This window comes from Diadema antillarum, unplaced genomic scaffold, assembly GCF_040938485.1.
Source record: "Diadema antillarum isolate AM-2024a unplaced genomic scaffold, OU_Dant_1.0 seq00000944_RagTag, whole genome shotgun sequence".
NCBI lineage: Eukaryota > Metazoa > Echinodermata > Echinoidea > Diadematoida > Diadematidae > Diadema > Diadema antillarum.
The window spans coordinates 208,231-231,264 of NW_027271793.1; the positions used below are offsets into that span (position 1 = coordinate 208,231).

The 23,034-nt window shown below is 39.5% G+C and overlaps 1 protein-coding gene across 1 annotated transcript in view; it reads left to right on the forward strand.

Moving 5' to 3' along the window:
• Positions 1-23,034, forward strand: part of LOC139741657 (EH domain-binding protein 1-like) — an 81,340-nt gene that overhangs the window by 8,580 nt on the left and 49,726 nt on the right. Inside the window, exons 3-6 of the mRNA XM_071652235.1 lie at positions 20,253-20,310; positions 20,975-21,070; positions 22,015-22,071; positions 22,756-22,937. Of these exons, the coding sequence (XP_071508336.1) occupies positions 20,253-20,310; positions 20,975-21,070; positions 22,015-22,071; positions 22,756-22,937 (393 nt within the window). The remainder of the gene's footprint in view (positions 1-20,252; positions 20,311-20,974; positions 21,071-22,014; positions 22,072-22,755; positions 22,938-23,034) is intronic.

A 23,034-nucleotide genomic window follows, 5' to 3' on the forward strand; every position in this document is an offset into this window, starting at 1 on the left:
AATAATTCCCTCCATGTCTACCCGTCTGCTGTGAGACAGAAACATAGGTAGGCTGGTGCTCTTTGCTTGAATCAAAGCACATTCTTTAAACCCACACTTGTATCAGTATTCCTAAGATGCCTCACCAGTCTTTCATTCTGTCCTCTTCTGAGGATGCGTTCATCAGCTCACTTCTTGTGTAGAATTAAGGTTTGCATGTATACAACTTTCAGGGAGTTGGGCAGATCAGAAATGCAAAGCTGTTTTGATTATGGGGTCGGAAACACCTTTCTGAAACATACGAAAAAGTGCAAATGCAAATTACTGTGGAGATGATAAACAGTAAGTCATTTTGAAATGCGTTAATAGCTCATACCTCCCACGCCAAGCACTGCCAACTACACATCTCTGTTCCTTGTGTCAAACTGTGCAGTGGAGCTGCACGGCAGTGACAAGGCCTCCCTCTTGACTCATGATAGAGATGATAAACGCAACAACTGGAGAAACATGATCCAAAAGGCCTTTGAAAATGCATTTTGATAGTGGTTATTGAAACATGTTTCAAACATGATTAATATGGTTAACACAGCCCGAGTCGGACATTCAGCTTGCCATGTTCATTTCATCTTCTTCTTTTTTTTTTGCCTGGTGTGAATGATACAGTCCGGCACTCAGGTTAAATGGAGAACTTGAGCCATTTGACAAAATATATCAGCAGGTTATGTACCTGGTCATTCCTTTGTACCTCATCGTGCTTATTATGCCAGTCAGAGAGGTTTTAAATGCTGTTGAAGGAAGGCTGTAGTATTTGCAATATACAGTTGAGTGTCATCTTCCTGAATAGGAAACTTTTTATTTCACACCGAGTTGGATACAGGTACATCAAATGAGAAATCTGTCAGTGCACATACTGTAAAATTTTACATTTTTTCAGTGTGGAAATTTTTGCCCATTTCACACGACATGAAACTAGTGCAAAATAAACGCAAATATTTTTGTGTGCTTTTTTCTAGAATTTGTACTTTTCTGCACATACGCTATTCCTGTAGCATGAGTGAATTTGCTGTTGTAATGCAGACTGGTCAGTTACCTGTTAGTATGTCCTGCCAAAGCCCTGCACCGCGATGGGCGCATTTGACTGCTTAAAGCGCGTGCTCAATTGTCATGACCATCTGCAAAATTAAAAACACACAAGATTTGTTTATGTAGCTGAAAGCAAAAAAAAATAATAATAATTGTGCCAAAATGTCCAGTTTTACAGTTTGTGTGTTTCTTTTTCTTTCTTTTTTCAACTTTTTTTTTTCCATAACCTGTATTTTCTTCCTGGGCTAGCATAGTGATAATAAGGACACATGGTAGCTCTTGAGAGTGCTATGTATGAACGTCTGTGAGAGAAAATTTGCTTGCTCTCTGTCATTTCCTTTGAAGATCATTCAACACTCAGGGTCTGTATTCACACTTTCCAAGATTTCTGCCTTGTAACCATGTTCTCTGAAAACAATTTGAAATTGAGCTCAGAGTTACAGACTTTTCAGACACTGAATTGAGTCCACCTGCTGGTCACAAACCGCAGTGGCATTTCATACATCATCTGCGTCTCAAACAGCGTTGCTTATCAATCAAAGACGCATCTCCCAAGACACATTGCATGCAAGATCATGCATGTACATGCCTGTGCTAAAAACATCATATGTACCTTCCAAAGAGGGGGGGGGGGGGGGGGGGGAGGGGTCATCGGCAGTAGTGAAGGATGGTCCAGTGAAGCTCTGCTTCTTGTTCCATGTTTTGTAGATCAAGCCAAGCTCAATTTTGGAAAACACTTCTGGCCCATAACTGGTTGAAGGTGATGTGAGAAATGTGTTTTGGGGACACATGATTCAAACTTGCTTTCACATATACATAAAGCAAAAATAAACCCCCAGTGAACATGTGTATAAATTATATTTGAACTGAACTGAAAGGGCTCTAATGTGTCTAATCTTAATATTGGAGATGAATGAATCATCTCATGGTCTAATGTTGTGCGGACGTCTGTAAAAACACAGAATTGTTTGAATAACCGTGATGTCACTGGCACAGCACTCCTCAGGACCACTTAAAATTCATGACAGTTCAAATGTAACACAAATTTGAGAACAGTATGGCAGGAACAACACAGGCACATATCCGAGATGCCACCGTTTGGGTCCAGGGTCACCGTCAGTGACATGCTACCCACATGAAAGTCATTTTGAAATAAATTCATGGCTTATATTCTGTCACCTGTACACTCTGTCCCAGTACTGAAAACAGCAATTATTATCAAAACAAAAGATGTACTTAAAAGTCCTGTAATGAAGACATATTAGAGAATTCATACTTCATTTTGTTAAGCATTTTCCATTCTTAGCAACATGGATATAGGAAAATATAGTCCCGTCATTCAGTTTTGAATACGTACGTTTCTGTTATTATGTTAGTAGAATTGATTATGCTGATGAAACTCTGCGCAAGGTGAAGTGCATTTTTTTTTTTCTCAGAGTTGAGTTTGCCCCCCCTCCACCATACAACTTATTTTGGTGTTTGAAGACAAGAAGCTATTTATGGTCACCAAAATCTTGGCACCCTGCACTTTGGCCATGATTCCCACTTCTGCTCCTCGGCGCAAGAACTTGCCGACCCTGTAATCTGTGCATTCGGAGTCTGTGCACGGGCTGCCGTTATCTCAATTCGTGCGCAAGTGCTGACGTACACGCTCGGCTCTGCACAGTCATGAATGTCATGTGATGGTATGCTGCCATGCTTGTGCTGGCCATGCTTGTACTGGGCATGCTATTTATGTGTGTGTGTGTGTGTGTGTGTGTGTGTGTGTGTAATACATGTGTGAGCATGCTTGTACTGATATCTACTGAAACATGGATGATATCATCTTCATCTGGTACGCTGTCAAGGTTGAAAGAGAAATGGGTAGAAATAGGAGGTCTTTTGGGCGTATCTAATTTCCTAAATACATTCATGCAGGTTGGATCATGTGAACGTGTTTTCATATTCAATGCATGCCGGCAAAACTGCATTGTACATTGTAGCTCTGTCCGACGTACTCGTGTCATTGTTTCTATAACTGAGAAGAGTGAAGGAAAGCCAAATTTTGCTGACTCACAGGGCTGTATGAATGAGACGTATGCTGTACTTGCGTAGAGCATAGATACAGCCACATACTCCTCGTTTGATGTGTATAGGTGCACTATATCTGTATCACATTCTAGAGGTTAGGATCAGAATTGTATGATGACTGAAAGTGGCCGAGTTATTCTCCACAAAAAATGCACCCTCAAGCTGGTCACTGATCCCTGGTATATTAACCACTGATATATGCAAATTAGATGATAAATCAGGTATTAATGGAAACATCTAATACAACATCAGCCATTTAGGGTGCAGGAAGAGTTAAAGAACAAGGGCAAGTGGATGAATGATGATTAATGCGATGACTTCAGTCAACTAACCACCACATATAGAAATTGTTGGCCCATGTTCTCAAAGATGGTTTAAATTTAGACCATTATTTAAATTTAGTCCATAGACTAAAATAAGCATGAAATAGGCATACCTTTGACATGCACATATCAACACGCAATTGTTACTGGACATCTGTCAGTGGACGCAATTAATTTCAAATCACCTTCGTGAATACGAGCCATTATGTTTGACAGACCATTTAGAATGAATGATATCACAAACTCAGTCATAGGGATATGATGTAAAACCTCCTTAATTGGGCTGTCAAATGTCCTATGAAGGATGCTTTTACGTGCTCAATTTCTCCATGAGTAAAGCTGACAGACAAACTAAAATAAGACTGTGGCTCATGATGATGGAGCGTCATCCGTGAAAAAGGGGAAGGAAAATAGGATCTGCTGTTGCTATGGTGATGCCCCTTTTATATATTTGTTGCAGACACCACACTGTAAGGACACATCTGATATTGATGGAGGGCTAGGTTCAGCATCGTTTACAGACAAACATTGGCTTTGTCAACACACCTAGTGTGCTTGTTATTTTACCTTACAATGTAGGCACAATATTGTGATTTCAAACCTTGGTTTTGATGCCGTCTGAAGGAGTTTTAGATCTGTACAATTTAAACTTTGCTACAGCAGCATCACACATCATGTTACAACAAGACAAATCCTCTGTTAGTTAACAGGCAAACGATAAGCCAGACCACAAAAAAACCATGCCTCTGAAATTAAATGAATTAATTAAGAGCTGGAGAGAAATGAAAAGGAGAGATAAGGAATGCCACATTGCATCTTTGGCTGTCATGTTCATGGTTTGCATGCTTTTTAGCCTTAATGCTTTTCACCTCATTCCCCAGAGATTTTGTACTATTTGATAGCCGGTACCATTCCGTGACCACACCATTAAAAGATTTGCATAACTTCAGACATCCAACAGCTGTCAATATTCAGAATATATGTAAGATTGCACAACCTATACAAAATGAATTACTTTTCCTGCTGGATATACGTGGCTGCGAGCATAGCAGCGCACTGTGCCCAAAACAATTCAACATTAAGTCTTCTCAGGCAGTAACGATCCCTTGAAGCCTAATTGTAAAGCACTGGCAAAGGAGCCCTACCCCTGGGGATAGTGCAAGCCATGCTACCAATTGTGATACTGACAGATGTAGTCAGGGAGGTGTAAACAACATTGTGGGTGCCGCTCGTTGGTTGCCATGGCAATGAGCACGCAGTACACCAAACTGTCTGCATGTCCATGTGGCGTGGCTCTATTCTGATATTTGCTTTGATCTGGTGTGAGGGCAGTGCTAATCAGAGATTTCCTCTATTAATGCTTCGTGGTGGCTCCCCTGTTCTATAAATAGGCAAGGAATGAACAAAATTAGAACACTTCTAGCCTTTTTTTAAGCTATTTTTGTTTGTATTTTGCTTATTGCATATTTGAAGATCAGCTGTTGAGATGCATTGAACCTTACATATGATAGGCCCTAGATTGAGCGTCATATGGCAGTGGCGTAGCGCCCTCTGGCTGCAGTGCAAGCCACAGTGTTTAGATACTGACTTCAATCCTCATTGTAGGCCACTAAACTAATCCCTACCTGTTCCAAGTAGTATGATCACAACTGGTCCACCATTAAAGTGAAAACTAAGTTTCGGTAAGTGCTTGAGAACCCGTCTAGCACCATTTCATTTTTGCTTGCAATATATCGAAAGAGTCCACTAAGAAACTTACCTGGCTGACGCGGTTTGCCGGAATGATGAGTCGGTTTGGAGTATTTTGAGAAAAATAATAATAGTAGGAAAACCGACTTTTATTCCAGAAGGCTCCAGACTAACTCGGTCTCGGGAAAAATTCCACCCTACTTCAGACAATTCACACGCAGTTCGTGATCGCCACATTCTACTGGTCACTGCATAATACCAAATGAGGCCTAACTGAATGGACAGGAAAGTGCGTGCTAACGTAATCCTGTACAAAACAAAACAAAAATGACAGCGCGCGGTCCTCAGTTGCTGAGACGCGCGGTCTTTGGAGTTTTTGTTGTTGTTTATCAAGCGCCTTTGATTGTTTTAGAGGTGCTTGATAGGCGCACACTAATTTTGCATGTGCGCAAAAGACGTTTTTGATGCGCGCGTTGTAACAACTCGGACCATTACTGCGAGTAGCCAGAACACGAAGCGCTATAGTTTATACAGGCCGCTCCCATAGGACAACACTGTACAATCAGAGGGACAACCATTACAACTCATCTCGCCGTCAAAGCGAAGCCGAGTTGTCCCCGAGTCCGAGTTTAGCCTGACCCCGTTCGGGTAAGTACTGAGACTGAACCTTTTTGGTTAATATTTCGCAGTTTCGTCGTTACCCATCGAATATCTTGTTATAACATCGTTATCCTGCACATTTCCTAAGCATACGTTCACATTTGGGAGCGAAATTTGATAACTTTTGCAGGCGTACCAGGACTTTGTTTGGGCTTTAATTGAGATTACTACGAAGAAAAGCACATAATTCAGTTTGAACATTGCTGAGTATACAACCAAAAATCATTGATATTTGCATGTCAGAATGATAGAGCAGCAGTCAAGCACCAAGTATATACCCCAGTGACAGAATGCAGACATGTGTATTGGCAGGTCCCTTAGGACCGTGCCTTTCATTCTTTTTTAACCCAAGGCCCAATAACTCCTACTAAGTTTTGGAGGCCCAGTTAGATTTAATACAAATCTTTTTTATTTTATTTTGGGTGGACATTGTGGTCCATCTGCGAGAGCTTCACAGCCCACCAGCAGGCTGCTACCCACTGGTTGAGAAGCACAGCCTTAGGATACATAATGTACCTTGCACCAATTTCAATGTATGTGCCAATATCAGTGTAAGTCTATGTTAATCATGGAAGCGCCAACACTCAGGGCAAAGGTCATGACCTCTTAATGCATTCATAGTTGACAGATAGTTGGCAGATAGTCAATAACATCAAAGCATTTATGTTTTGCACCTTGTGAACTAGTGTAGTCCTAGAGCATCGTTGGTGTTTGAGGGTTGAATACATTCCTGTTGATTCTTTGTAGCAGCAGCATCGCTTTGCAGTGTGAGTCAAAGAGGCAGTTCTTATCTTGCATCTTCTGTCTTCTCATTAGTTTCTTTAATTGAAAGTTGTTATTGAAATGAAGCAATCTTGAAAATTTCTGAAAATTAATAGACCAACCAAACAAAAGTATGAGTCTGCAAGAATCAATAAACTTTGGATATTTCATTCATGCAGCAGACAAACTACAAGCTGGATTCTATGTCATTGAACAGTAATAGAACACAGCAACAAATTCCTCTGTTACTGCTCCTGCCACTGTAAAAGTGGAAATTTCCAAGGTGTTGAAATTTTCGCGCATTTCGCGCAAGCAGAAGCTAGCACGAAAATAAAAGCACACAAATATTTTGGCATGCCATATGGTCCAGTAGTTGATGTCTTGATTCCGCAGAATTAAAAACACGCGAAACTCTTCTTACCCAGCCAAGTGCGAAAAAGAAGTCACACGAAAATATCCACTTTTACAGTATATCAAAGATCCCTTTTCAATCCAGTCTGGCTATTCCTCTCAACAAATATAACCCCTTACCTTTGAGTAGTGGTCCTTGTTTGTAGATTTTTGTACATGACACATCCAGTTCTTGTAAGCAGAGTGTTGAGATTTCTTTTATGCTCCCTAGAGTACAAAAGAAAGAGGGAAGGGATCATGGTCGTACTACATCGAGGTTCACTTGAAATACTAGCCTGGATGACTTGCTGGTATGAACAACAGGAAGAACTATTTTGGGCCTGGTCTTGTTGACAGCAAATTCAATAAAAAACAGAAAGTACATTTGTGTTATTTATAGGCATCTAAGAAGCATTCCCCCTTCGATGGCTCAGTGATGTTTCCCACTGATTCTGTCTTCAAGATGAAGCTAATTTTTGCACACTGTTACCATGGTGATAAGTGTGGCCATAAAAGGAGTTCATCATGGAGTAACCAGTCCTGCCACATGTTGAGGATCTGGTAAACAAAGCAGCAATGATTAAGGTTGGGCATGTTGATACAATTGTTTGCGATAGCTCACATTGAAGAATTATCAGTTATGGAAAGATGAAGCCTGCATGGACTTTAATGGAGAAATAAATTTGCTATCATCGATGTCTATTTGTGTGTTTGTCATGTGCAAAATAATTGCAAGTATTAGAGCTTGTTTGCAGGCACTTAACCTTCAACAGAGTTATTAGTAGAGTCTGAGATATAAATTTCTGTGAATGTTTGGGATAAATAGTAGTTTGATTTGAGAGTGTGCATGTGTGTGTGTTTGTATTTCTGGTTAGTCATCATATTCTTGACTTTGCTTGATTGTGCCTCAGTAGTGCCAAACCTTGATATGCTAGGTTTGTTGTCGCAGCAAACATGGAGTCAATCAGTAACCTACTTCATGGATATGATGTGCCAGAATTGAAGCTCTTGAATCCAAATACATTTGTACCTGTAATATTTTAAAACTTTATTTTAAAGCTTGAATTGGATATACTGAATATGCGACTGACTCTTCTTTTTTTGTTTTGTTCAGTATTAACAAGCACGGATAAATTTTAATTTGAAACCCTGATTTTAGTGCTGGTTACTAGGTTTAAATGTTTTGATACTTTCACTGTGGTCCCTTCTATACCTAACATGCAATACAACAAATCCTTAGACAGTACAGCAACTTTTGTAGAATAGTGCCCTCTATGTTAGATTTTAGACAGGCGTGCTCTCAACTCAGGAGATATGCTCCTAATGTGGGCCAAGTGTTCTTGAACAGGGCAGGATAGAGCACTGGCCAGGCAGAAAGGAGAAAGAGCGACCTCTATTGATCATGCAGAAACAAGACCACTGGTGCTTGAAAAAAAATCTGACATCAGCCTAAATATTCTAATGCTATTGTACTTTGAAGGCAGTTATTGCTAAAGAAATGATTTATGGCCTACTTGTAGATGGTATAAGTTGACCTTGGGCGCATGTGAGTTTTCTGCAATGTCACCACTGCTTGGAGAAGAAGTGAGTTTCACACTATGATTGGAGATTAAATCATAGTTGAGACGCTGGAACATCAGATGCAGGCACATACACATACATAGACAATCATATTATACAGATTGCCTATTAGGTGATGACATTGTAGCCCCACTGAAAAGTCTGCAGTAGTATTTTATATAAACCATTTGTATGAATTAAGAAGAGAAGTGATTGAATACGGGCTGGAAGCTGACTGCATCCGACCAGTAAGCTGCGTTTGCATAAATACCTGTCTCTGAAATAATTTAGACAACCATAGTGATCGGTGATTAATGCTCCAAAAGTACGATGGGATGACTTTATATAGTGGCCCATAATTCACACCCAGGTAAATTCATGATATGATGGGATGGATTGTTACCTCAGAATATGTGTTTATACTCTGGAAGATCCTAACTGTTGATATCTGCTGTCTTTGTTTTAATGACAATAACTGAAGATTTGTCATCCCTGAGGGTAGCTGTTTAACATTGCAGTGACAGAGGCTTGCTGGGGAGTTAGTGTTATTGTTGTGATTGTGTTTGTGAATTTCTAACCATAAATCAACATCATAAGCTTTTTATGACATCTTATCTCCCGAGACACATACCCTGCCTTCCCCGCCCCCTTTCTCTCTTACACCAACACACACACCAGGGGGGTGTTTTGTAAAGCTGTTCATAAAGTTACGAACGACATACGAACGACTGGTGATCAGTTTTTTAGCTGAATTATTGAAATTCTGATAAGTATAGCACATCAGAACTGATCACCAGTCGTTCGTAAGTCGTTCGTAACTTTACGAACAGCTTTATGAAACAGGGCCCAGGTATTATATGTTGAACTAGTAGGACAACTAAGATGGAATACTCTTACAAAGTTTGGCATGGTAATAAGAAGAAAATGTTAATCTCTCAATGTATGTACTTCCTTCCTGCTTATCTCCTCTTTTATTATTTTTATACCTTTCTTGTCTTACCTCCATATGGGAATGTGTGTGCATGCACACACACACACACACACACACACACACACACACACACACACACACACACACACACACACACACACACAGGTGAGGGGTGGAGGCTCTAGAGAAAATGAGAGTGTGTAATCTAAAATAACAAATAACCTGGTGTTGAGCCCACTTCATTGCCAGTGCTCACCACTTCCTACAGGTATTGTTTGACTTCAGAAATGCCATTAAGCGCCAACCACAATGGCAGCTACCCTTACCTCGGTCTCATCATTTAAGAATTCAAAATGACATCCTGGCTTTTCAGCTAAATTTTCCTTGGGACACTCATCCTCAAACCCTTTTCTTTTATTTTCCTCATTTTTTTTTCCATTTTATTCATCCCCTGTGCACACCTATTGTATCCTTGGTTGAAATCTATTAACGGTGTTCATTGTGCAGCTGATCATTCAGCCGGGAGTACTGTGGAATGGGTGATGGGCCACAGTTTTCTCACATCGTTTTACGAAGGAGAGAAAGAAAGGAAGCAAGAAGTAAGAAGATGAAAATGGAAGAAAAGAGAGACAGGGGCGGGTAAAGCACTTGGCTACTTCAGGGTCTGCTCAGGCTGCCGCTTCCTTTCTTACCCCCTTCAATGTCACCATTACCCTGCCATTCTTAGAATTTGCCTAATTGATTTTTTTTCCCCCTACAAGTCTGATGGGGTATCCCCTGCTGTCAGGGAGATAGAATTTTGGTAGGAAAAGTGCTTCAAATGACCCCAAATATAGAAGGGAGAGAGTAGCACTTTTGCTAGTGAAAGTATCATTTTATCGACGTTAACTGAAGCTTATACAACTTCATATATCAATACAAGGTCAGTTTCTGATTTTTCTGTGCCGTGATTTTGGTGATCAGGTGGAAGTTGAAAGCATTTTGATGTGACATACACACTGATGTGATTGTGGTAATCGGAGCTGCAAGATTTTCAAAACTTGATATAGTAGTCTAAAATGACAAAGTTCAAGATGGCTTGAATTACATTTCAAGACCTCGATATTCCAAGAATTTTTTTCACATAATAGAAAGGTTAGAGAAAATTTGTTTCTCATATTGTTCTAGAATGTGATAGAAAGGAATCTCTTCTGCAGGTATGTTCTTGAAAAGACAAAGGAATAAAGAAAGGTTAAATGCTGCAGGGAAAGTTGCAGGAGTGAAAAAAATAATCAAGAATACATTCAAATTCCATTCAATTTGTAGTTTTTGTCAATTTTGTATCTGGTTGTGGAGATGGATATGAAGATCATTATCCTGAAATGTTGCAGTAAAAGTTATACAGTTTGCTTTTCACTTTTCGCTTAGGGATAGTATAAGTCAGTTGAGCAATTTTTTTTTTTTTTACCAGTAATTTTCTTTTAGAATAAAGAAGAAATTGAAAATGAACTATTGGTAAGAGATGTATTTGGAAGGAAAAATGTCTCAAAATGTTCATCTAATTTAAACGGAGTAAGAAAATGTTGTGCCGAGTGGGAAGTTTGGCTGCAGTTAGAAAGAATGAAATGCCATTCATCCAGAAGAAAAAAAAAAATGACGTTTATCTGCTCATCTGTGTCAAATGGTGTGCTAAGCAGGTAAAAAGAGGGATGTAATCTGGTCGCCATGCATGACACTGTTAAAGAGATTTATGATTGAGACACGTTCCTGGGCATACTTTTTGACAGAAAAATTGGACACAAGTAAAGACATGTGAAAGAAAGGTCATAGGATCTTAAGAGATGTTAATGCTTTGCCCTTGCCCAGACTGCGATGTGATTTTATTAATCTAACAAACTTTCACCTACGCTCTTCTCAGCCCCCCCCCCCCCCCTTCTTTCTCTGGGGTTAGGATCACCCATCCATTTCACACCATAGAAAGGACTTTGCAGAAGTTTTTTGGGGGGCTTTAAAAGGAAGGAGAAGGCGTCATTGTGCAGGAATGTAGCGGCTATTGTCCCGCTTTGCGATGAGTGACCATCAGGTGGACAAAGGTGGGACACACATGACAGCTTTCTCTCCACTCCTATTCCCTATCGATTGGTCATTGGGTCTATTCACTCCCCCTCTCCGCAGTACCCTTTTCTGTCCTCTCTTTGTTTCTAGACTTTTTTCTCAAACCTCTTTTGTGTCAGGGATGGTCCACTGATGAAGCTCAACCAAGAGAGAGAGAGAGGGAGGAAAAAGTTTGTATGTTGGGGGGGGGGGGGCATGGGAGAGGTTTACAATCAATTGCACAGAAGAAAGTTGAATAGATTTAAAAGGAGATGATAAAATGAGAGCAAATAATAGGAGGGGGGCTTTCGTGCAGCTTCCCTAAGAATGGCTGCCCACAATCTTGCCTTGATTCACAGGATTAATGTGTAAGCTGATGTACAATGCAGATTAGCAGTCTTAAAAGAAGAAGATGAAGAGAGAGAGAGAGGGAACGAGGGGGAAAAAAAGAGAAGCAGAAGAGAAAAAAAAAGAGAGAAATCTGAGATTGTTACGAAAGAGAGATGGAAGAATGGCCACTGTGAAATATTTGCTGAGTTTGGCCCAGTAATAGCAAGTACCCTGGACAGGTGTGTAGATTTAGCCCCATGACCTGAAGCAAAATTTCACTCCTCAGTCCACTTATCGGGGCAGAAATTATTCTTTGACTGGTACATTCTAATATCAATATGAGTCATCATCAGAAGAAAAATGGAACGTCCAGCACTTCTATGTGGGCACAAATATGTAAGTGGGTCACTCATGGGAGACAGAACATCAAACATTATTTCTCACTGTGCAAATTAATCATATTTGTGTGTTTTTTCTCCCATGTGTGTCTGGCAGAATATGTTGCTCCAAGAATTATTGTAGCTACTTTCAAAGTGCCAGTACATTGGAGATTGTGATATTTCAGCTGCGAGGGATAGGATGGGAGGGGGGGGGGGGGTGGGCTAAGGAAGAGTAAAGCCACATTAGCTGCACAATTCTCTGTTGTATTGGTGTGGTGATGGTGGAGGGAGGGGGGTATCTCTGAGCTAATTGATTTTGTTATCACTTTCTATTTCTTTCTCTCTCTCTCTTTTTTTTTTTTGTAAATTAGGGGACAGTTGAATAAGGATGATTTCATTTTTAGGTTTCAAGAATTGAATTTTCAATTTCTGTCTAGTTCAGCTGGTTAATATTCAGTATCCCATTATTCAGTTCAAATTAGTATGTACAATTCTTGAGAGAAAATTGGGATTACACTAAGAAATAAAAATGGAAGGGTAAGATTGAAAGGGTAGATTATACATGTCATTATAGGAATATCAGTAGCAAGAGGCTGATAAATTCAAAAGTTGGGCATCTAAAGCTTAAAGATTATGATAATGGCCCATGCTTATTAAGGAGACTGAATTTCATGCATGGGTGTAGAAAGAATGCATGCAGCATTAGTAATAGAAAGCAAATTCTCATAAAACTTAAATATTTGAAACATATGTCTGAACATTCGGCACAGAACAACTGTGTCGGCACTAATGATTACATTTTATAAAGTATCAAATGGCACCCCAACCAACAACAGATAAAGATAAATCTTACAAATATAGCGTAAACTGATTAAAAGGCAGCAAACACATGTTGAATAGGTGACCCCATTGTCGGTTTAAAAATGCTTTGTTTGTCACTAAGGCCCGCTGAATTTAATTTGCCAGTTACAGAGTGTCGGTAAAGATTTTCTGATGAAAACGGAGCAGGTACTATTGAGGTTTGTTCCTCATGGTTTGATGCATGGTGCATGTTGTATTTAATGCGTGACAAAGCCTGCACAGTTGAGTTACTACGTAAACATACGGATACATGTTACAAGAGTCGTGCACATTACTGCTGCTTAGAGGAAGGTGTGCTGTTTATGTTGACTAGAAGCATGCTGCTTCCGTTAGTCTGGTTCTTATATTTGTAGCCCATGCCCTCTTTGACACACAGTATTCATATTTGATAACATTTGAACTAGCGGGAGATTTGCACTGCTTGCCTGGTTGGCGTTTTTTGTAGTTATGCCTGTGCAAAGAGTTCCAGAAGAAGGCAGCAACTTTTGTTTTTTATTTATTTATTTTTTAGGGGGCCTTGAAATTCTGTCAGCAGTAAATTGGCGCTTGGCAATTTCACACTGGTTGGTTAGGATAAAGAGAGGATGTCTCGAGACTTTGGAGAGACTTTTATCTTGGGGTTTTTTGTTTTTGTTTTTGAGTTTTTTGCTTGAATAGTTCATCCATGTCACTGAACTTTTCCAAAGGATAAAGCTTCTTTCGAAAGCAGTGCACAGCCAGTGTGCACTTTGGTACAGAATGGACAGGAAATGAGGTGATTTGATGTCCGTGAGTGATCACAACCATCTTCCAGTGGTTGGCAGTATCAGGGACCCGTTTTTGTTGACAAGTTGACAGTTGATAAAGCATGTCACACACTGTCAACCAAGACTAGATAGAACAAATGTAGATCAAGTTAAACTTGACCTAAAATGAGTCCTGAGCTGCTTTCTAGCACTAAACATGCCCATCACATGATTGTACAATCTGTTATGATGCAAAAAGAACAATGTCATGAAATCTTGTGTCACAATCAGTTATTCATGGACAATTTTCAGAATGAGAAAATTGGTTTTTGGTGAAGGGGCACTGAATAAAGGAAGTTATAGTAAGCAAGTACATTATTCAACCTCAGCTTGAAAGTCTGTGACCTAAGTGATTTAATATCTAGATATAGCACACTAAAAATGCTGTTATCTAAAGTACACACTCATTTGACCATATTTTCTAAAAGTATTTCATCAATGATAGATTTGTGTGTTCTGCCCCAGTTTTATAGAATAAATGCCATTTTGTTCCCGTTATTCCTCCCTTGTTTGTGAGAAAGATGTCAAATCATGAGTGAGCAGTGAGGCTATGGCAAGGAATCCATGCAAAGACCAATCGACGATACCATGCTGACATTGATTTGTCTATTGTGATGTGTGTGGGTGTGTGTATGTGTGTGCACAAGATTGTGATTGCATACACTACTAGGGGTTATTTTTGTTCAAGAATGTGAATACTTGAGTGGGGACATTTGAAAAGCTCAGTAATAAGTGTGATCCTGACCTGAAAATGTCACCGCTGTATTTGATTCCTGTATGGTGAAGTGCCATCAATTCTGTGACAAGGTCATTTCAGAGTTTGGCAGGTCAATAGTTTGTTTGTTTGTTTGTTTGTTTTTATTTTTAAAGTTTACACGCAGTTACTGCAATTTAATGCTTCATTATACCTTTCAGTACCATCTTTAAGGTGACAGAGAGTGGCTTGTTTCGTCCTGATGTCATTGCGCTCTGAAAATAAGTGGTCAGTTGGAAGGTATTTTGATCTGTCGAGAATGGTCCCGGCCTCCTTTGTTTTGTAACTGTGTTCACACCCATTGTGGACATACAGGAGGTGTATTGAGGGCTATTAATCATGGCAGAGCAGTGGGCCATTGTGCCAGACACCTGTGTTGACACATTCCTGCGATGTACCTGTGAAGTGAAGGGTTTCTTTCATTCGTGGAAGTATCGCTTGGAGCAAGCACAAAATATCCCTGACATTGGGCGAGAAAGAAGGGAGTAATTTGCAGCTTATGCCTGTGGGATTCATTGCTACAGTAGGAAAGGTGTGAAAAAAAAGAGAAAAAGATAAGGGGTGGGGGGGGTGGGAGGGTGTGGGATAGGTAAGAGGGGAAAACGGGACGCTGCCCGAGAAAGAGTTGGGAGCTTTTCGTGGTGCTTGTAACTGCATTTGTATGCTTGGGTTGTTCTTCGAGACAACTTGGTGTGCCTACACAAGACCAGCGAGGATTACCTTTGTAAAGGCTGAACACATTTCAGCCTAGCCTGAGGGTGCATAAGGCACTGCCTAGTCCCACGTGTTCTATTTCCACAAAGTTCCTTTGCTTTTACAATATGCTATGTCGAAGAAGGGGATGCAAAGGGGGGGGGGGGGGGTTGGATAACCAGTTGAAACGTCAATTCAGTATTGACTAGCTCCATTTTTTTTCTCTTTAATTGTCTCTTGAGGGACAAAAAATTCCATTTGGCCAATTATTTTTACAATTATCTGTCCGCCATTCACGCGCCAGAAACGTTAGTTTGTAATACGGCACGCTCAGCCGAAATGTATCCGCAAGTGTATTGTACTTAAGTGTCGGCGGCCCTGTATACAGTTGCAAGTGGTCGTGACATTCCCAAAGACCTCGCGTCGACCGCGAAACCCGTTGGTTCAGTGTGTGTCAACAGCGAGGTGCTCTGTGCCGTGCGGCATTTCGGAAACTGCTTGTCAATTTGTCAATCATTCAACAATCGGCAACACCTGGGCTAATCTAGACCACTTGCTATTATGGCATTGTCAAGTTCTAAAGGTGTCATGGCATTTGAGAAGCCTTCTCGTGGTGCGGCGTCTGTTTGAAAACCCAAGCAGATGTTTGCCCCATAGAAGCAAATTGAATTTTGTGATGACCTAAAGACCTACCTTTCTCTTTAGGGCTCACTTAGCAGTTTGTAACAGTGAATCGAATACAATATCTGTAGCCATTTGCTACAGATGTTCATGCACATTTATTGAACATGATAATATAACAAAAACAAAGTATAATATGAATAAGTGAGTACAGCCTGGAGTGAAAGCAGTATTTTACCATTAAGTATTTTTTTTTTTTTTTTTTTGGGGGGGGGGGGTCCTTTTTTTTGCAAGCATTTGAATACTTCCAGAAAGTTTTTAATGTGTTCTGATACTGGGATTACAAAATGCTAATCTGGTCAGACATGTGGCATTGCAACACATTATGTTATGCTCTTTATCATGAAAATATATGTATGCCACAGTACATGACAGTTTGTAGTATGTGAAAATAAAGATCAGCAGTGGTAAGTGAACCAATTTCACCCACTGCACATGTGATAAGGTGTTTTTTTTTAAATCTTACACTACATCTTATTGATACATCATAACTTTTTTTTTTTTGGCCTTTTCACTTTGAGCACCATGCTTTTGTGGTATCACAGCGTCTACTGTGCCTTCAAAATTGGAATGATATTGTGCCTGGGTATCTTTTTATGCCTCCACCACAAAGTGTCGCCGGGGGCATTATGTTTTCGGGTTGTCCGTCCGTCCGTCCTTTCGTCCGTAATCAATTTTGTGAACAGCGTATCTAAAAAATTGTTAGAGGTATCCTAATGAAACTTGGCATGTATATGTATGAGTGGGCGAAGTTGTACCTATCAACTTTTGGGCACACATGTTCAAGGTCAAAGGTCAAGGTCAAATGCTCAAAATGTCATTATTTCCCCTATATCTATGCAATGCCTGGAGGTATTTTCTTGAAACTTGGTATATACATGAATTACCAAATAAAGATTCCCCAAAGAGAGCTTTGGGTCATGAGGTCAAAGGTCAAGGGTCAAAAGTCAAGTGAAAATTTTTAAATTTCACTTTTTTCTCCATTTCTCACAAATATTTCAAGGTATCTTCATGGAACTTAGTATATATGCATACTGACTGGCAGTGATCATGTAGGGAATTTAGGGGTCAGGGGTCAAAGGTCAAGGTCAACTCATCAAAATGTCATTATTTCTCTCTTATCTATGCAATGCCTGCAGGATTTTTTCTTGAAACTTAGTGTATGCATGTATTACCCAATACAGATTCTCTTGGAAGTTTCTTGCCAAAAGGTCAAAGGTCAAAGGTCAAGTGAAAGTGCTTAATTTCACCTCTTCTTTAAACTTATAAAAGGGTCAAAAGTTGGGTACAAATCCTCAAATCCCCAAATACCTGCACTCTTAGACAGTATAGCCATTCATCCAAATAAACCTAGTTCAAGGAAAGTGAACACTCAATGCATTTGTGACAAACCTGTCATTTTAATGTTTTGCCAGTTATGTGAAACTGTCATCATACATTGTCAAGACATTGTGCTATAGACCTATTCGGAGAACCATGCATTATGGCGGAGGCATACCAGTCGCCATAGCGATATTTCTAGTTATCTATAGGTCTTGTCTATAAATACATCTATATTTCCTTCTTGATGATTTAAGGAGTTAATCACATATTTCATATGGATTAAACTGTAACTTGAAATGCACTTTTAGCTGTTGGGGGAAAAGGTAATGGGCAGAGGCCAAAGGGTAGAGGCTAAAATCAAACAGTCATGTTTTTCATCCTAAAACAAAATGATTAGACAAGTAAAGGACTATGACAGTTTGTTTATCAATAAGTCATCAAGTCATCAAAAAAGCTGTATGTTCATGTGATTGAGTTGATAAGCTAATTCATTTCACAGCACAGCAAAGAGCAGTGCCATGACGAGAAAGTCACTTTAGTTAGAGACTGGTACATTTGTACTCGCATCTTTTGGAATTAGCCTGTAACTGTTAACTGTAAAGGAGGTGGTTTAAGCAGCTAATTTGGGCTTGATTTATTCAAGAGGCCTCAAAATAAAGAAAAAGAAAACAATTCCCTGCTGAGCGTTTTTTTTTTTTCTTTTCCCCTTTTAATGACGCATTTAGGGGTGTCTGAATTTACGTCAGGACAAAAGATTAATACTGGAATAATCTTAGCAGCTAAGAAGATTTTCTATCTCATCTTTTTGACAGGCAGAAATCTGCTTTATTCTGCTTCTTATCAGATGAATTTACCATTGTCATGTAACATATCCCTGGTAATACTCTGCAAGGGCCTTTGTAGCAGTAGTCAGCCGGAGCTTGGCAGATCAGCCAGGCGTGTCTTGACAAAATCCCGATGGGGACTGTTGCTCCAAAAGACCAAATTCTTGCACCAAGGACTTGGGCTTTACTGGCCCGATGGAAAAACCTGACAGACTAACAAACGGACCTGACCTACAGACTGAGCATTTTTGCTACACTATGTCTTTGACTAAAAAGATGAAGTGACAATTTATATAGTCATCTAAAACCATTAGACAGCCACGACAATCACACAAAGTTACTTTTAAGTAAGCGCATGGATAGTATGATGTATCCCCCTAGTGTATGTATTAAAGCTAAGTAAACATAACCTTCCATAATAATTTCAAGGACTGCATATTTGCTCCAGCGAAAGTATGTTTCAAGAGCTGGAAAAGTCTTGTTGCTTTGTTTTGGGAGTTATTTTAGCTCTTGATATGCAAATCATGTCTGACTCACTTCCTTCAAGGGGACAAGGCAAGAAGACTTTGTGCAGGGATGATAAAAAAATGTATAAAAAGTAGCCATAGATGCGCCCACAGACGTCCACAGACAAGTTAATTCCAAGAAATTCATTTCACCCTTTCATTGCATGCCCCCACTGCTGAGGTAAATTTGATTCAAAAGGAAACACTCAGATGCTCCACTTTATAGCATGTGCTGTGGTGATTATTGGTGGTAGGAATCACAATGTTAATCCAGGTTTGTTCTTTGTCCACTGGGAAATGTGTGACTTGCCGTTCTTTGTGCTTTGAAATTGGTCCAAACACATACACAAAGGAAAGAAAAGGGAAATTAGCGCAGGTGAGGGTAAAGTGTGGTTTGTGATTACTGCTAAGCGATGGGGTAAATAGTGTTAGCACTTTGTGTCAGAATTAGGCATGGCATATTCTCAGCTGATAACTTCTCATCCCATATTAATAGACTCGGCCCTTCTGTGGCCACATCCTACTTGCGTGGTGGGACACGCGTGTACACACTGTGCAAATCCTATCAAAGTTTCAGTCTTTTTAAGACTTAAGTCCCTCTTCCATGGACTTGTCTTTAAAAAAAAAAAAATCTTCTATTTCATTGTCTGTCTGCAAACATGTGAATTAGGACAATTAGAACTTCACATGGCGTTTATTCAGTGAGTCCACTAAACCTGATTATCAAGTATTACATGCCGAAAGCTTCCCAGATATATCTTCAGCAACCTGTTGAAAGTGACTGTGCATTACCGATAATACCATGTCTTATCAACTACTCAAGTCCTTAGCGTAGTTGATACAGCAGGCGTGCATGAATTTGAGAGTCTCACTCTGAGATTAGTACTACTAAACTATAGCTGCTTAGTTGTGCCTTGTCTTTTGTGTTTCCACTAAGCATTTTGAGAGAAGAGAGAGAGAGTGGATTTGAGACAAAAAACTGATTTGTGTGAGATTGTAAATATTTGGCATTTCATCCATTTACAAAAGTCATCTTCACTTTTATTTACAATATGTGGTGACTGAGAAAGTGAAGAGGTCATCCCTGCTTGATTTCTTCATTTTCTCTATACTCAAAGGTGTTCATTATTCAAGGCTTATGAAAACTACTGTAATGGAAACTATTTACCCCATTTGAAATTCATGAGTTGAGATTCTAACACTCCAGTAGTAGATTGGAGTACCCCCTCCCCTTCTTTGACTTTAACATAGATGCTGTGTGTGACAAATGTTGTGTGATGGTTGTATACATTCATTCCAGTATTATAATTCCACAGCCCAACATGATTTTGCCAACAACGTATCTCTCTCTGTTGTCCTAACTGTCACAAAGATTTTACGAAACAGCATTGGTAGACTAAACTGAATCAATCAAAAGCTTTTGACAGTGAGTCAAGGCTTAAAAAGAGTGAGAAATTGTGCACGGGAGTAGATGAAATGATATGATTCAACAAAATAAACAATCTACAAGAGAAAATATATATGGTCAAATCAATGTCTGTATTGTATTTGATTGTAATCATATTCTGTATATATTCTTTTTTACTCCATTGTAGGCAACCAGACAAACTTTGTGTGATATGGACCAGGAGAGGACGAAAGAAATCTACAGAGGTAATACTGGAAATTTGTATTCTCATCAACAATTAGTTTCTTTTTTCTTGTCACTCTTTGCGTTTCATAGCATTTTTGGTGGCCAAGCAAGATTCAAATACTGTGGATAGATTGTTAGTAACTGTCAGATAGAATGCTTCTTATTGTAGAAGGGAAATGATATGTTTCAATGTGTGCTACATTCTCTGTCCAATAATCCCAGAGTGTCATTACTTTTGTAGATACAATGTAGTGGATGTAGTGACTTGGGTTATGATGCCAAGAACAGTTCAGAATTGATATACAAAGTTTGTATGTTTCCTTATCATTATCAAACTATGTTTGGAAAAGTTTTTGAGCCAGCAAAGCCATCCTGGTCAATCCTTCAATGATTTGTTTCAGAAAATGTGACAACATCCTTCAATGACTTGTTTCAGAAAATGTGACAATATCTTAAATTGATCATTCCCGTGAAATATCTCTTATCTCAAATTGAATCAATTTTTTGTCAGTGAGGATATACTGCCATTTGTCACATAGGAATGACTGCAGGGTGAAATGAGCAAAACCAACCATTTGCAATGGAGATGGTGCATGAAGGACTGGCTTGGTTCTGACCTCGTCCACTGTGTTTCCTTATTGTTCTTACTGACGTTGTTGATGTTGTTGTTGTTGTTGTTTTCAGCTTCACAAGTGGGTGCCCGGTATCAAGGAGCCATACAAGGGGACAGTGACCTGGACAGTACCAGAGAACCTAGAGATTACTGTCACTTTGTTTAAGGTGAGTGGCATCATGCTGGGTGCCCGTAACACCATGCTGGCTGTAGTCTATCGGTGAATGAACCTCTTCCACAAGTTGCCGTTTCTGTTGTTGTTGTTGTTGTTGTTGTTGTTGTTGTTGTTGTTGTTGTTGTTGTTGTTGTTGTTGTTGTTGTTGTTGTTGTTGTTGTTGTTGTTGTTGTTGTTGTTGTTGTGAGTCAATCAAAGGATGCACAATGCCATGAAAATGAACCTGCGAAGTCTGGTGGGCCAATCGAGCTGGCATCTCATACTCTCGCATCATTGAAAGTGAAGTGGAGAAAGTTTATATGATAGTTTCAAAATGAAAAGTTTACATAGTAAGCTAACTTGAATACATAGGTCTTCCCTGACAAACACAGTTACAGGAATACCCTACAAGGTGTACTGTAGGCATTTTTTGTTTATCTCACATCGTGCAGACTTGTACATAACAAAATTCTTCATTGTATGGTCTGGCTATCAGATAGCCACATACACCTCACATACATGATAACAGACAATATATATAATGTCAAGGCCGAGTATTATCTGGTTATAACTCCACATTATAAGAGACTTAACAGGTATGAAACTTTGCTTGTAATAACCAGTTGTAAGAATGTTGATTAATGCTCCCATTAATAAGGCAGTCTTGAAGTAAACTTTGCAATTTTGCAATTTTGCAATTCAGGCCATAAATTGTAAGTTGTGTGCCAAAGAGGAAGTAATCATGTCTATTCTTCTGATATATTTTTATTTTGCATTGTATGGTTTGGGAAGTTTGCTATTGAGGACTTTAAATGCAGAGGTGGTCATTCATGTATACATAGAAAGTGTTTCAATTAGTTTGCAACGGATTGTGGACTGTATTATTCCGTGAGTCATCATTGTTGAGATCAGTTGATGTTTCGAGATGGTATAAAATATGGCTTCTTTTCCTTACAGGAAAACAGAGCTGATGCTCCATTTGAAGACAAAGAGTGGCTGTTTGTCATAGAGGATGTAAGTATCATTTTCCATATGAGTCTGCTCTGGTTGTAGTCTGCATTTTTTTTCTTTTTTTTTTGTATGGATGGAATCGTGCAGTACTAGATAAAAAGCAGATAAATACCTCTACCCCAGAGAAAAATATCTGAGGCACAATGTGGTGGAAAAATTAGTGATGTGGATCTATCTTAGTGTACAGCCTCTTTGTAGAAAGTATTGATGTTCTTTCACTTCCTTGTGTGATATTACTCCTAATGTTTAATGTCACTTTATTTTTTCAGTGAAACTTAGAAAAAGAAATGAAAGAAAGAAAAATGTGCCCTCTGTAAAGCATGTTTGATATAATAATGTCTCTATGTACAAAAGAAATTACTAGTAGCTGTAGATGAATGGTGAAGACACATACAGTAAATGATGGTCACTGTAATCGATAGCACATTACAAGTCTGTAGGATGGCTGATGAGTGATATTCATGTGATTGAATTAAATTGAATCGATTAGATAGTATCAAATTAATTGTGAGAGAAATGATTTTTCCTGTGTTTTGTAGTGTTTTGGTTTATTTGTCTTATTAGACGCTGCAAATAAATTGATTGAGGACTTACCTTCTGATATGATATGAAGGGGAAAGACTAAGATGACATGTGACAAAGTTGTTTGATGTACAAATTTGTGTGTGTTTGTGCTTTCGTTGCTAGGAGGCTAAGAAGGGCAAGCGGCGGGTGCTGGCCCAGGGGGTCATCAACATGAAGGACTTTGCCAGCATGGTGCCCACCCAGGAGCGCCAGCGGATCAAGCTGAAGGCGGTCAGCAAGAAGATCGTCAGCGCCTCCCTGGAGCTTACCGTCTCCTGTATGCTCCTGAGGGAGGGAGCGGCCACGTGAGTTACATCATTCATCATCATCATCATTGTCATCTTCCTGATGCCTGTTAAAGGCGACTCCACTTAATTCAGACATTAAGTGAGGAAGTCATTT